The sequence below is a fragment of the Cheilinus undulatus genome, linkage group 13, assembly GCF_018320785.1.
Source record: "Cheilinus undulatus linkage group 13, ASM1832078v1, whole genome shotgun sequence".
NCBI classification, from domain to species: Eukaryota; Metazoa; Chordata; class Actinopteri; order Labriformes; family Labridae; genus Cheilinus; species Cheilinus undulatus.
Genome location: NC_054877.1, coordinates 771,116 through 788,136, shown reverse-complemented (window position 1 = coordinate 788,136; position 17,021 = coordinate 771,116). Strand labels below are relative to the sequence as shown.

At 43.0% G+C, this 17,021-nt stretch overlaps 1 protein-coding gene across 1 annotated transcript in view; it reads right to left on the bottom strand.

Moving 5' to 3' along the window:
- Positions 1–17,021, bottom strand: part of LOC121520456 (disks large-associated protein 1-like) — a 192,657-nt gene that overhangs the window by 74,386 nt on the left and 101,250 nt on the right. Inside the window, exon 4 of the mRNA XM_041803916.1 lies at positions 4,444–4,658. Within this exon, the coding sequence (XP_041659850.1) occupies positions 4,444–4,658 (215 nt within the window). The remainder of the gene's footprint in view (positions 1–4,443; positions 4,659–17,021) is intronic.

Sequence of the window (17,021 nt, the reverse complement as noted above, 5' to 3'; positions counted from 1 at the left end):
AACAATCCACCAGTTAGTCAACCAACAAACCAACCAAACAACCAACCAACAAACCAGCCAACAACCAAACAACAAACCAGCCGACCAACCAACCAAAAAGCCAACCAACCCGGTAAACAAACAACAACCAACCAACCAACCAACAACCAACCAACCAATCAATCAGCCAACCAACCAACAGACCAACCAACAGCGAACTAACAAACTAGCCAAACAACCAACAGACAACCAACCAACCAGCCAACAAAGAACGAACCCACCAGCCAGTCAACCAAAAAACCACCCAACCAACCAACAACCAACCAATCAATCAATCAGCGAACCAACCAACAGACCAACCAACAGCGAACTAACAAACTAGCCAAACAACCAACAGACCAATCAACCCACCAGCCAACAACCAACTAACCCACCAGCCAGTCAACCAACAAACCAACCAACAAACCAACCAACGAGCCAACAAACCAACCACCAAACCAGCCAAAAAACAAAAAACAAACCAGCCAGTCAACCAACCCACCAGCCAGCCAACCAACAAACCAGCCACCAACTAACCAACCCACCAGCCAACAACCAAACACCAACCCACCAGCTAGTCATCCAACAAACCAACCATCAAACCAGCCAAAAACCAAACAACAAACTAGGCAACCAACCAACCAAAAAGCCAAACCAACAAACCAGCCAAACAACCAACCACCAAACCAGCCAACAACTAAGCATCAAACCAGCCAACTAACCAACCAAGAAGCCAAACAACTAGTTAAACAATCAATAACCAACCAACCAACAACCAACCAGCCAACAACCAACCAACCAGTTAAACAACCAACAACCAACCAACTAGCCAACCAACCAACCAGTTAAATAACAAGCCAACAACCAACAACCAACCAACCAGTTAAACAACCAACAACCAACCAACCAGTAAAACAACCAACAACCAACCAACCAGCTAAACAACCTGTTAAACAACCAACAACCAACCAACCAGCTAACAGCCAACCAACAACCAACCAGTAAAACAACCGACAACCAACCAGCCAGCCAACCCACCAACCAACTAACCAACCAACCAACCAACCAACCAACCAGTTAAACAACCAACAACTAACCAAACAGCCAACAACCAACCAACAACCAACCAGTAAAACAACCAACAACTAACCAAACAGCCAACAACCAACCAACAACCAACCAGTAAAACAACCAACAACCAACCAACCAACCAACCAGCCAACCAACCATCAAACCAAGCAACAACCAAAAAAAAAACCAGCCAGTCAACCAACCCACCAGCCAGCCAACCAACCAACAAGCCAACAACTAACCAACCCACCAGCCAGTCAACCAACAAACAATCCACCAGTTAGTCAACCAACAAACCAACCAAACAACCAACCAACAAACCAGCCAACAACCAAACAACAAACCAGCCGACCAACCAACCAAAAAGCCAACCAACCCGGTAAACAAACAACAACCAACCAACCAACCAACAACCAACCAACCAATCAATCAGCCAACCAACCAACAGACCAACCAACAGCGAACTAACAAACTAGCCAAACAACCAACAGACAACCAACCAACCAGCCAACAAAGAACGAACCCACCAGCCAGTCAACCAAAAAACCAACCATCAGCCAACCAACGAGCCAACAACTAACCAACCCAACAGCCAAACAACCAAACAACCAACCAACCAGCCAACAACCAACCAACCTAGCAGCCAGTCAACCAACAAACCAAACAAAAAGCCAACCAACCAACAAACCAGCCAAACAACCAACCAACAAACCAGCCAACAACTAACCAACCCACCAGCCTGTCAACCAAAAAAAGCTAAAAACTGATCAACAAACCAGCCAACAAACCAGCCAACAACTTACCATCAAACCAGCCAACAACCAAACACCAAACCAGCCAACTAACCAACCAAAAAGCCAAACAACCAGTTAAACAATCAATAACCAACCAACCAACAACAAACCAACCAACCAACCAACCATCAGCCAACCAGTTAAACAACAAACAACCAACCAACCAGCCAACCAACCAACCAGTTAAATAACCAGCCAACCAACCAACCAAAAGGCCAACCAACCTGTTAAACAACCAACGACCAACCAAACAACGAACAAACCAACCAGCCAACAACCAACCAACCCACCAGCTAGTCAACCAACAAACTAACCAACCAAACAGCCAGCCAGTCAACAGCCAACCAACAGACCAAAAAACAACCAACAAACCAGCCAACAACCAACAAACCAACCAAGCACCAACCAGCTAGCCAACCATCAAACCAGGCAATAACCAAAAAACAAACCAGCCAGTCAACCAACCCTACAGCCAGCCAACCAACAAACCAGCCAACAACTAACCAACCCACCAGCTAGTCAACCAACAAACAACCCACCAGCTACTTAACCAATAAACCAACCAAACAACCAACCATCAAACCAACCAACAACCAAACAACAAACCAGCCAACCAACCAACCAACCAAAAAGCCAACCAACCTGTTAAACAACCAAAAAACAACCAACTAACCAACAAACCAACCAGCCAACAACCAACCAACCCACCAGCCAGTCAATTACCAAACCAACCAACCAGCCAGCCAACAAACTAACCAGCGAACAACCAACCAACCAACCAGCCAGTCAACAACCAACCAACCAACCAAACAACAACCAACAAACCAGCCAACAACCAACCAACCAACCAGCTAGCCAACCATCAAACCAGGCAACAACCAAAAACAAACCAGCCAGTCAACCAACCCACCAGCCAGCCAACCAACAAACAACCCACCAGCTACTTAACCAACACACCAACCAAACAACCAACCAAAAAACCAACCAACAACCAAACAACAAACCAACCATCAGCCAACCATTAAACCAGCCAACAACCAAACAACAAACCAGCCGACCAACAAACCAAAAAGCCAACCAACCTGTTAAACAACTAACAACCACCCAACCAACCAACAACCAACCAATCAATCAATCAGCGAACCAACCAACAGACCAACCAACAGCGAACTAACAAACTAGCCAAACAACCAACAGACCAATCAACCCACCAGCCAACAACCAACTAACCCACCAGCCAGTCAACCAACAAACCAACCAACAAACCAACCAACGAGCCAACAAACCAACCACCAAACCAGCCAAAAAACAAAAAACAAACCAGCCAGTCAACCAACCCACCAGCCAGCCAACCAACAAACCAGCCACCAACTAACCAACCCACCAGCCAACAACCAAACACCAACCCACCAGCTAGTCATCCAACAAACCAACCATCAAACCAGCCAAAAACCAAACAACAAACTAGGCAACCAACCAACCAAAAAGCCAAACCAACAAACCAGCCAAACAACCAACCACCAAACCAGCCAACAACTAAGCATCAAACCAGCCAACAACCAAACACCAAATCAGCCAACAACCAAACACCAAACCAGCCAACTAACCAACCAAGAAGCCAAACAACTAGTTAAACAATCAATAACCAACCAACCAACAACCAACCAGCCAACAACCAACCAACCAGTTAAACAACCAACAACCAACCAACTAGCCAACCAACCAACCAGTTAAATAACAAGCCAACAACCAACAACCAACCAACCAGTTAAACAACCAACAACCAACCAACCAGTAAAACAACCAACAACCAACCAACCAGCTAAACAACCTGTTAAACAACCAACAACCAACCAACCAGCTAACAGCCAACCAACAACCAACCAGTAAAACAACCGACAACCAACCAGCCAGCCAACCCACCAACCAACTAACCAACCAACCAACCAACCAACCAACCAGTTAAACAACCAACAACTAACCAAACAGCCAACAACCAACCAACAACCAACCAGTAAAACAACCAACAACTAACCAAACAGCCAACAACCAACCAACAACCAACCAGTAAAACAACCAACAACCAACCAGCCAGCCAACCCACCAACCAACCAACCAGTTAAACAACCAACAACTAACCAAACAGCCAACAACCAACCAACAACCAACCAGTAAAACAACCAACAACCAACCAACCAGCCAACCAACCAACCAACAACCAACCACTCTATTGTAGTAAAGAAACACAATATCAAGACATGATGTCTGTATAAATGTGGACTAATGTTAAAATTAGGTGAGTCCTCTGGGTGAGATTTTAGTTTTTTTAAGCATCAACAAATGTAAACAAGAAATCTGTTGTAACTTCTCCTAACAAAAAATGAGGTTCAGGGTTTTATATTTGAATTGAATTAATGAAACAGATTCAAGCCCATCCTGACCCTCTGCAGGCAGAGATCTAAGTCTTTGTTACCACTAAGAATAACTTAATTATGGAGTGTTTGGACAGGAATCGTGGCATGCTGTATTTAAACAGGAGTAGTAGTCATTGTGTTCTTACTGTAGAGTGGTCATCTCGGTCAGCGATGGTTGTGTGGCCTTCAGGTAGCTGGCCCGGCGTGCCTGGATCTTTGGCGATGGTTTGGGACTCCCGTCAGAGTCGCCACTGTCGTCCTCCGCCATGGCTTTGACGTAGCTGCCGCTCCTCATCCTCCGACAGGGGATGTCGTCCTCCTTCCCCAGAGGGGCGAAGCCCCCCCATTCGTCCTGAGGTACCTGGTGAGCAGGCAGAGAGGACAGAGAGACACCGTCAGGATGCTCCACCCTGCCGCCGTCACCGTCCCAGCCACCAAACTGGCAAACTACACCGCCATGATGAGACATGGACATATCAGACATGGGGCTGACATGCACAACAAGGATGAACACGCTCTCATCATACAGAGAACAGGCTGTAGTGATGGTCGGTCTCTCTCACATGCAGTCATGCACACGTACGGCTGTATAATTAGACTAATTCATACATCTGCTTCCAGGAGTCAGCTCAGTTCATCAACGGCCAACTGTGTCATTATTTCAGGGAGAGAGGGCGTGCACGTTTGTGTTTCTATGTGTCTGCAGAGATCTGACCCCAGGCTGTGCTCGTTAACTACAAAGAGCTCATTACCAAGACTTGCACCTGATTTACTGACAATTACTGCAGAAATATTAATATAGAAAACACAGAAGAAGAATGGGACATAAAGAGCTAGAAAGGAGGGGTCAAACTCGTCTAAGGCTGCTTTAAAGGGCTCAACTCTAAAATCACAACAGGAAGTCTAAAAAAGTCATGAAAACCTTTGACTTCAGTGTGACGGTGCTCAGATGTTCCAACGTTTCCTCAGAGGGATTGAATGTGACATCATAGTAGTTACAACCAGTGAGCAGCTCAAACACTGTACTGCTGTCAGACATGTGAAGCAAATCTCTATAACCAGGAGACAGGATGTGTATTCCTCTCTGTAAAGTCAGATTTTAGAGGTTAAATACATTAGGGAAAGACATCCTTGTCAATGTGGTGTTTATATCTGCAATGACATCACAACCTTCATCAATGTCTGTTAATCTCTGAAATAATCTGAGCTCTGCAGAGATACAGCTCTGTCATGTCTGTTAATCTCTAAAATGGTCTGAGCTCTGCAGAGATACAGCTCTGTCATGTCTGTTAATCTCTAAAATGATCTGAGCTCTGCAGAGATACAGCTCTGTCATGTCTGTTAATCTCTGAAACGATCTGAGCTCTGCAGAGATACAGCTCTGTCATGTCTGTTAATCTCTAAAATGGTCTGAGCTCTGCAGAGATACAGCTCTGTCATGTCTGTTAATCTCTAAAATGATCTGAGCTCTGCAGAGATACAGCTCTGTCATGTCTGTTAATCTCTAAAATAATCTGAGCTCTGCAGAGATACAGCTCTGTCATGTCTGTTAATCTCTAAAATAATCTGAGCTCTGCAGAGATACAGCTCTGTCATGTCTGTTAATCTCTAAAATAATCTGAGCTCTGCAGAGATTCAGCTCTGTCATGTCTGTTAATCTCTGAAATAATCTGAGCTTTGCAGAGATACAGCTCTGTCATGTCTGTTAATCTCTAAAATAATCTGAGCTCTGCAGAGATACAGCTCTGTCATGTCAGTTAATCTCTGAAATAATCTGAGCTCTGCATTGATACAGCTCTGTCATGTCTGTTAATCTCTAAAACGGTCTGAGCTCTGCAGAGATACAGCTCTGTCATGTCTGTTAATCTCTGAAATAATCTGAGCTCTGCAGAGATACAGCTCTGTCATGTCTGTTAATCTCTAAAATATTCTGAGCTCTGCAGAGATACAGCTCTGTCATGTCTGTTAATCTCTAAAATGATCTGAAACTGCAGAGATACAGCTCTGTCATGTCTGTTAATCTCTAAAATGATCTGAAACTGCAGAGATACAGCTCTGTCATGTCTGTTAATCTCTAAAATATTCTGAGCTCTGCAGAGATACAGCTCTGTCATGTCTGTTAATCTCTGAAATGATCTGAAACTGCAGAGATACAGCTCTGTCATGTCTGTTAATCTCTGAAATAATCTGAGCTCTGCAGAGATACAGCTCTGTCATGTCTGTTAATCTCTAAAATGATCTGAGCTCTGCAGAGATACAGCTCTGTCATGTCTGTTAATCTCTGAAATAATCTGAGCTCTGCAGAGATACAGCTCTGTCATGTCTGTTAATCTCTGAAATAATCTGAGCTCTGCAGAGATACAGCTCTGTCATGTCTGTTAATCTCTGAAATAATCTGAGCTCTGCAGAGATACAGCTCTGTCATGTCTGTTAATCTCTAAAATAATCTGAGCTCTGCAGAGATTCAGCTCTGTCATGTCTGTTAATCTCTGAAATAATCTGAGCTCTGCAGAGATACAGCTCTGTCATGTCTGTTAATCTCTGAAATAATCTGAGCTCTGCAGAGATACAGCTCTGTCATGTCTGTTAATCTCTAAAATGATCTGAGATCTGCAGAGATACAGCTCTGTTAGGTGTGTAATTGCAGCCTCTGTATGTCCACAGCCAATCAGAGCACGGTGTTTCTAATTATCACTACCTCTGGTGTGACTGCAGAGTGTTTGAACTCCTGACTGGACTGAGACTTTGACAGACAACAACAGAGACAGAGACGACTCTGACTAATGATCTATGAATCACTGAGGAAAGGAAGAGGAGGCTAAATGTATTGTATTTGAGTGTGACGTCAAACAGGCACAAATGAGCAGTTTAGCTATAAAAAGAGAGGAGAAGAGCAGCTGCAGCAGCAGCGACTCTCACCCACGCACACTGCAGCTCAGCGCTCTGACTGCTGTAACGGCTGAGGATGGGGGACGCAGCTTTGGCGTTGGAGCTGCATGTTTATAAGAGGCTTCATGAAGCGTTGCTCCACGTCTGTGTATGTGCTTTAACCTGACGTTCTTCTTGTGTGCAGAGAGCTGACTCTCTCTCTCTCTGGTAGAGCAGGCTGTGGATGGTTACTGTGGTAACACATGGCTATTTTAAAGGCAGCAGTGAAGTATCAGGTAGAAGGAGAGCAGCCAGCAGCCGTGCTGTTGAGATGATGGTGATCATAATCGTTCAGCAGACTGAAGGTTTTCTCTTTTAGCTTTACAACCTGCAGCAGCTGTGCTGCCTCAGTCAGGACTAAACCCTAGATCCTCCTCAGTCCTCCTTCTCCTGCCTGGAGAATCTGACTCTGTTTCATGACTCTACAGCTCATTCAGAAAGTATTCAGATCTCCTTCACTTTTAAAATCTTACTGTATGCTGCAGTCCAAAGAATTTGTTTATTCTCAATCTAAGAGAAAACAGAACTGCAGACCTTTTTGTAAATGAATTTAGAATAAAAACAGAAATCTCACACAGACATCAGTAATCTGACTGTAGATTTAGCTCATGTCTGTATTTCTGCACCAAAAATTGCAATACCACTGGTAACCATGGGGGCGGAGATCAAAACCTGGGTACATGAGAACCTGAATCTGTATTTTTCATAACCCAGGAATCAATAATGTTTTGGCTTATGGATACTGCTATGGAGTAGTGGTGGGCAGTAAACTGTGGTGACATTTCTACCACAGAGGGAATAAACTCTGACGTTGTGTTCTACACTAGAGGTGAAGATGATGTCGCCGTTAGCATAGCAGAGACAGCAGGGTTAGCTCTACCTGAATGTGACCCACTAAACAGACCGCACCTGTGCTCTCTCCTCTGCAGGTTTGATGACTGTAATAACAGAAACATGTAGCGAGTGAGCTCACTCTGCAGAGCGTCTCTGTATGCAGCTTTAACATGTGCTATGAGTTGGTCGTCAGCCCAGCACTGTAGCCATTCATCAAGGTGTTTTAACTCATGACTCCATGATGGGTCAGAGATCCAGACTGTGGCGTTAAGCAGGGTCAGAGAAGCAGCTGTACACTGTAACTACATAAACTCACCACTGCAGAAGCTAAATCAATGATAAACACCCTACTTACATCAAGTTCTTCACAATGAAAGCCCATAGTTGTTCATTTTCTCAAATGCTTTTATTGTGAAGGCCCACATCAGGAAATGTGCTCAAGTTAGAAGCAACTCAACGGACCGCTGCAGAAGCAGTTAGAGAGAAACGACCACAGACAGACTGATGAAATCATGTTCTGTGATCTTAAACTCAGACATGAGTTCAGTCTGATGTCACAGGCTTGTTTTAGGAGGAGGAGGAGGAGGAGGAGGAGGAGGAGGAGGAGGGTGGTGGTTTTTTGGCCCATAAGTGATTGGGTCTGCTCAGGTCAGGTCAAAAAAATTGGTAGAAACAAGCGAGAACTGACACAATTTATGATGTTTCCAGTCATAAAATCATTCCATTCTGTTCTATTGTCTACCTGCCCCAGTGGCTAGTGGCAAATTCACCCGAAACTGCTCAAAAATACCTGGATCTGGCTAGTGGAAGCTGCCGGTATCCCATCTTGCCATGGTGATAATTCAGCCCTATCTCCCAGGCCAAGTCTGATGGGCGATGTAAGCAGTTTGAACTCAAAACTGGTCTGAAGACAGATATCAGGTCTTATAGAGGAAGACTCTAAAACACCGGCAGTGATGGGGTTAATGCTAACAGACTCTGAAACACCGGCAGTGATGGGGCTAATGCTAACATACTCTAAAACACCGGCAGTGATGGGGCTAATGCTAACAGACTCTAAAACACCGGCAGTGATGGGGCTAATGCTAACAGACTCTGAAACACCGGCAGTGATGGGGCTAATGCTAACAGACTCTCAAACACTGGGCTAATGCTAACAGACTCTAAAACACCGGCAGTGATGGGGCTAATGCTAACAGACTCTGAAACACCGGCAGTGATGGGGCTAATGCTAACATACTCTAAAACACCGGCAGTGATGGGGCTAATGCTAACACACTCTCAAACACTGGCAGTGATTGGGCTAATGCTAACAGACTCTAAAACACCGGCAGTGATGGGGCTAATGCTAACAGACTCTCAAACACTGGGCTAATGCTAACAGACTCTAAAACACCGGCAGTGATGGGGCTAATGCTAACAGACTCTCAAACACTGGCAGTGATGGGGCTAATGCTAACACACTCTCAAACACTGGCAGTGATGGGGCTAATGCTAACATACTCTAAAACACCGGCAGTGATGGGGTTAATGCTAACATACTCTAAAACACCGGCAGTGATGGGGCTAATGCTAACAGACTCTAAAACACCGGCAGTGATGGGGCTAATGCTAACATACTCTAAAACACCGGCAGTGATGGGGCTAATGCTAACAGACTCTCAAACACCGGCAGTGATGGGGTTAATGCTAACAGACTCTAAAACACCGGCAGTGATGGGGCTAATGCTAACATACTCTAAAACACCGGCAGTGATGGGGCTAATGCTAACAGACTCTCAAACACCGGCAGTGATGGGGTTAATGCTAACAGACTCTCAAACACTGGCAGTGATGGGGCTAATGCTAACAGACTCTAAAACATACTCTAAAACACCGGCAGTGATGGGGCTAATGCTAACAGACTCTCAAACACTGGCAGTGATGGGGCTAATGCTAACATACTCTAAAACACCGGCAGTGATGGGGCTAATGCTAACATACTCTAAAACACCGGCAGTGATGGGGCTAATGCTAACAAACAGTCCCTGTAAACAGTCAAATTAACAGCTTCAAGCATCATTATGTCTCACATATGAAACCTAAACTATAAAGCTTCTCAGTGCACAGCAGACTGGTGTAGATCCTGAATAAATCACCTCTGTATGACTTACAGGGGATCCTTGTGAATTGTTAATCAGTCTGAATCAATCCTGGATCTAATCATGGCTCCTGGAATCAGAATCAGTCAAATCATTCACACATCTATCGACCCAAACATGAGGTATTACATTACAGCAGATGGAAATCCGATGACAATTAATGTGTAGAGGACTAATCAACCCATGACAGACTCCATCGATGACATCACACTCATGCAACAGCTTATCTGACAGAGAGCAGTAGAGCTGGGGAGAGACTCACAGGTCCACAGAGATCTGGGCCTCAGACTAACAAAGATCCTTCAAAAGTCTTCAGTGTCCAAAGTACAGTTTAAGACTTTTTCTGGGCCGAAAGTCTGATTTTTACCTGAGACAGGTCTAAAATCTTAGACCATACTTTGACTAAATCTTTATCCAGTCTTTGTTTTCAACATTATCCCATTGTATACATTCTTTTCTGTTTATACTTCTCCATGATACGATTATCACATACCAGAGCCTTCAGTGTTAGAGAAATAGAAGTGGAAAAAATGAAATAAAAGAAGAAACATTGTCTATAACCGCAGAGACAGGCTGACTATTAAAGACTGCCAAGACAGTCCCAACATTCTATCACATACACACATGGTAAATGTCTGAGAGCAAAAAATCATCATCAAATTTTACCAGAAATAAAAAAAAAACTGTTAAAGAATGCAAAACAATTCAATCAAGCATAAAAAGAAGAATGAATTGTCTATTTTTAAAGCCAAAATGAAATCTGAAGGCGGAACTGGATTAGAGTTACAGGGATCCAAAATTACCTGTCAGTGTGTCTGTGTTTGTTGGGCAAATGTGGCAGAATGTCGGGACCCAATAAATGAGATCAAAGCAAATGTGACAGGATGTTGGGACTCTCTTAGTGAGATCAGAGCAAATGTGAGAGACTGTTGGGACTCTTAGTGAGGTCAGAGCAAATGTGACAGAATGTTGGGACTCTCTTAGTGAGGTCAGAGCAAATGTGACAGAATGTTGGGACTCTCTTAGTGAGGTCAGAGCAAATGTGACAGGATGTTGGGACTCTCTTAGTGAGATCAGAGCAAATGTGAGAGACTGTTGGGACTCTTAGTGAGGTCAGAGCAAATGTGACAGAATGTTGGGACTCTCTTAGTGAGGTCAGAGCAAATGTGACAGAATGTTGGGACTCTCTTAGTGAGGTCAGAGCAAATGTGACAGGATGTTGGGACTCTCTTATTGAGATCAGAGCAAATGTGACAGAATGTTGGGACCCAATAAATGAGATCAAAGCAAATGTGACAGGATGTTGGGACTCTCTTATTGAGATCAGAGCAAATGTGACAGAATGTTGGGACTCTTAGTGAGGACAGAGCAAATGTGACAGAATGTTGGGACTCTCTTAGTGAGATCAGAGCAAATGTGACAGAATGTTGGGAGTCTCTTAAACAAGATCAAAGCAAATGTGACAGGATGTTGGGACTCTGTGATTGAGATCAGAGCAAATGTGACAGACTGTTGGGACTCTCTTAGTGAGATCAGAGCAAATGTGATAGAATGTTGGGATTCAATAAGATCAGAGGTCAAAGCAAATGTGACAGAATGTTGGGACTCTCTTACTGAGATCAGAGCTAATGTGAAAGAATTTTGGGACTCTCTTTGTGAGATCAGAGCTAATGTGAAAGAATTTTGGGACTATCTTTGTGAGATCAGAGCTAATGTGAAAGAATTTTGGGACTATCTTTGTGAGATCAGAGCAAATGTGAAAGAATTTTGGGACTATCTTTGTGAGATCAGAGCAAATGTGACAGAATGTGGGACAATCTTATTGAGATCAGAGCAAATGTGGCAGAATGTTGGGACTCTCTTGGTGAGATCAGAGCAAATGTGGCAGAATGCTGGGACTCTCTTAGTGAGATCAGAGCAAATGTGACAGAATGTTGGGACTCTGTTATTGAGATCAGAGCAAATGTGACAGAGTGTTGGTACTCTCTTATTGAGATCAGAGCAAATGTGATAGACTGTTGAGACTCTCTTATTGAGATCATAGCAAATGTTACAGAATGTTGGGACTCTTTTAGTGAGATCAGAGCAAATGTGACAGAATGTTGGGACTCTCTTTGTGAGATCAGAGCAAATGTGACAGAATGTTGGGACTTTCTTTGTGAGATCAGAGCTAATGTGATAGAATATTGGGACTCTGTTAGTAAGATAAGAGCAAATTTGAAAGAATGTTGGTACTCTCTTAGTGAGATCATAGCACATTTAAATGAAAGAAGGAATATATTATTGAAATCATAGCAAATGGTCCAGAATGTTGGGACTCTTTTAGTGAGATCAGAGCAAATGTGACAGAATGTTGGGACTTTCTTTGTGAGATCAGAGCAAATGTGATAGAATGTTGGGACTCTCTTAGTGAGATCAGAGCTAATGTGAAAGAATTTTGGGACTCTCTTTGTGAGATCAGAGCAAATGTGATAGACTGTTGAGACTCTCTTATTGAGATCAAGAAATGTGACAGAATGTTGGGACTCTCTTAGTGAGATCAGAGCAAATGTGACAGAATGTTGGGACTCTCTTAGTGAGATCAGAGCAAATGTGACAGAATGTTGGGACTTTCTTTGTGAGATCAGAGCTAATGTGATAGAATATTGGGACTCTGTTAGTAAGATCAGAGCAAATGTGACAGAATGTTGTACTCTCTGAGAGATCAGAGCAAATGTGATAGACTGTTGAGACTCTCTTATTAGATCAGAGCAAATGTTACAGAATGTTGGGACTCTCTTAGTGAGATCAGAGCAAATGTGACAGAATGTTGGGACTGTTATTGAGATCAGAGAGAATGTGACTGAAAGGAGGACTCTCTTATTGAGATTATAGCAAATGTCACAGAATGTTGAGACTCTCTTAGTGAGATCAGAGCAAATGTGACAGAATGTTGGGACTCTCTTAGTGAGATCAGAGCAAATGTGACATAATGTTGGGACTCTCTTAGTGAGATCAGAGCAAATGTGACAGAATGTTGGGACTGTCTTAGTAAGAACAGAGCAAATGTGACAGAATGTTGAGACTCTCTTATTGAGATCAAGAAATGTGACAGAATGTTGGGACTCTCTTAGTGAGGTCAGAGCAAATGTGACAGGATGTTGGGACTCTGTGATTGAGATCAGAGCAAATGTGACAGAATGTTGGGACTCTCTTATTGAGATCATAGCAAATGTGACAGAATGTTGGGACTCTCTTAGTGAGATCAGAGCAAATGTGATAGAATGTTGGGACTCTTTTAGTAAGATCAGAGCAAATGTGACAGAATGTTGGGACTCTCTTAGTGAGATCATAGCAAATGTGACAGAATGTTGGGACCCTCTTAGTGAGATCAGAGCAAATGTGACAGAATGTTGGGACTCTCTTAGTGAGATCAGAGCAAATGTGGCACAATGTTGGGACTCTCTTAGTGAGGTCAGAGCAAATGTGGCAGAATTTTGGGACTCTTTTAGTGAGATCAGAGCAAATGTGAAAGAATGTTGGGACTCTCTTAGTGAGAACAGAGCAAATGTGACAGAATGTTGGGACTGTCCAATTGAGATCAGAGCAAATGTGGCAGAATGTTGGGACTGTCTTAGTCAGGTCAGAGCAAATGTGAAAGAATGTTGGGACTCTCTTAGTGAGATCAGAGCAAATGTGGCAGAATGTTGGGACTCTGTTATTGAGATCATAGCAAATGTGACAGAATGTTGGGACTATCTTTGTGAGATCATAGCAAATGTGAAAGAATGTTGGGACTGTCTTAGTGAGAACAGAGCAAATGTGACAGAATGTTGGGACTCTCTTAGTGAAATCAGACCAAATGTGACAGAATGTTGGGACTGTCTTAGTCAGGTCAGAGCAAATGTGACAGAATGTTGGGACTGTCTTAGTGAGGTCAGAGCAAATGTAACAGAATGTTGGGACTCTCTTATTGAGATCAGAGCAAATGTGACAGAATGTTGGGACCCAATAAATGAGATCAAAGCAAATGTGACAGGATGTTGGGACTCTCTTATTGAGATCAGAGCAAATGTGACAGAATGTTGGGACTCTTAGTGAGGACAGAGCAAATGTGACAGAATGTTGGGACTCTCTTAGTGAGATCAGAGCAAATGTGACAGAATGTTGGGAGTCAATAAACAAGATCAAAGCAAATGTGACAGGATGTTGGGACTCTGTGATTGAGATCAGAGCAAATGTGACAGAATGTTGGGACTGTCTTAGTGAGGTCAGAGCAAATGTGATAGAATGTTGGGATTCAATAAACGAGGTCAAAGCAAATGTGACAGAATGTTGGGACTCTCTTACTGAGATCAGAGCTAATGTGAAAGAATTTTGGGACTCTCTTTGTGAGATCAGAGCTAATGTGAAAGAATTTTGGGACTATCTTTGTGAGATCAGAGCAAATGTGACAGAATGTGGGACAATCTTATTGAGATCAGAGCAAATGTGGCAGAATGTTGGGACTCTCTTGGTGAGATCAGAGCAAATGTGGCAGAATGCTGGGACTCTCTTAGTGAGATCAGAGCAAATGTGACAGAATGTTGGGACTCTGTTATTGAGATCAGAGCAAATGTGACAGAGTGTTGGTACTCTCTTATTGAGATCAGAGCAAATGTGATAGACTGTTGAGACTCTCTTATTGAGATCAAGAAATGTGACAGAATGTTGGGACTCTCTTAGTGAGATCAGAGCAAATGTGACAGAATGTTGGGACTCTCTTAGTGAGATCAGAGCAAATGTGACAGAATGTTGGGACTTTCTTTGTGAGATCAGAGCTAATGTGATAGAATATTGGGACTCTGTTAGTAAGATCAGAGCAAATGTGACAGAATGTTGGGACTCTCTTAGTGAGATCAGAGCACATTTAACTGAAAGAAGGACTCTCTTATTGAGATCATAGCAAATGTTACAGAAAGTTGGGACTCTTTTAGTGAGATCAGAGCAAATGTGACAGAATGTTGGGACTTTCTTTGTGAGATCAGAGCAAATGTGATAGAATGTTGGGACTCTCTTAGTGAGATCAGAGCTAATGTGAAAGAATTTTGGGACTCTCTTTGTGAGATCAGAGCTAATGTGAAAGAATTTTGGGACTATCTTTGTGAGATCAGAGCAAATGTGACAGAATGTGGGACACTCTTAGTGAGATCAGAGCAAATGTGGCAGAATGTTGGGACTCTCTTAGTGAGATTAGAGCAAATGTGGCAGAATGCTGGGACTCTCTTAGTGAGATCATAGCAAATTAGACAGAATGTTGGGACTCTGTTAGTAAGATCAGAGCAAATGTGACAGAATGTTGGTACTCTCTGAGTAAGATCAGAGCAAATGTGATAGACTGTTGAGACTCTCTTATTGAGATCAAGAAATGTGACAGAATGTTGGGACTCTCTTAGTGAGATCAGAGCAAATTTGACAGAATGTTGGGACTCTCTTAGTGAGATCAGAGCAAATGTGACAGAATGTTGGGACTTTCTTTGTGAGATCAGAGCTAATGTGATAGAATATTGGGACTCTGTTAGTAAGATCAGAGCAAATGTGACAGAATGTTGTGACTCTCTTAGTGAGATCAGAGCACATTTAACTGAAAGAAGGACTCTCTTATTAAGATCAGAGCAAATGTTACAGAAAGTTGGGACTCTCTTAGTGAGATCAGAGCAAATGTGACAGAATGTTGGGACTGTTATTGAGATCAGAGAGAATGTGACTGAAAGGAGGACTCTCTTATTGAGATTATAGCAAATGTCACATAATGTTGGGACTCTCTTAGTGAGATCAGAGCAAATGTGACAGAATGTTGGGACTGTCTTAGTAAGAACAGAGCAAATGTGACAGAATGTTGGTACTCTCTTAGTAAGATCAGAGCAAATGTGATAGACTGTTGAGACTCTCTTATTGAGATCAAGAAATGTGACAGAATGTTGGGACTCTCTTAGTGAGGTCAGAGCAAATGTGACAGAATGTTGGGACTCTCTTAATGAGATCAGAGCAAATGTGATAGAATGTTTGGACTCTCTTATTGAGATCATAGCAAATGTGACAGAATGTTGGGACTCTCTTAGTGAGATCAGAGCAAATGTGATAGAATGTTGGGACTCTTTTAGTAAGATCAGAGCAAATGTGACAGAATGTTGGGACTCTCTTAGTGAGATCATAGCAAATGTGACAGAATGTTGGGACCCTCTTAGTGAGATCAGAGCAAATGTGACAGAATGTTGGGACTCTCTTAGTGAGATCAGAGCAAATGTGGCACAATGTTGGGACTCTCTTAGTGAGATCAGAGCAAATGTGGCAGAATGTTGGGACTCTTTTAGTGAGATCAGAGCAAATGTGAAAGAATGTTGGGACTCTCTTAGTGAGAACAGAGCAAATGTGACAGAATGTTGGGACTGTCCAATTGAGATCAGAGCAAATGTGGCAGAATGTTGGGACTGTCTTAGTCAGGTCAGAGCAAATGTGACAGAATGTTGGGACTCTCTCTTAGTGAGGTCAGAGCAAATGTGAAAGAATGTTGGGACTCTCTTAGTGAGATCAGAGCAAATGTGGCAGAATGTTGGGACTCTGTTATTGAGATCATAGCAAATGTGACAGAATGTTGGGACTATCTTTGTGAGATCATAGCAAATGTGAAAGAATGTTGGGACTGTCTTAGTGAGAACAGAGCAAATGTGACAGAATGTTGGGACTCTCTTAGTGAAATCAGACCAAATGTGACAGAATGTTGGGACTGTCTTAGTCAGGTCAGAGCAAATGTGACAGAATGTTGGGACTGTCTTAGTCAGGTCAGAGCAAATGTAACAGAA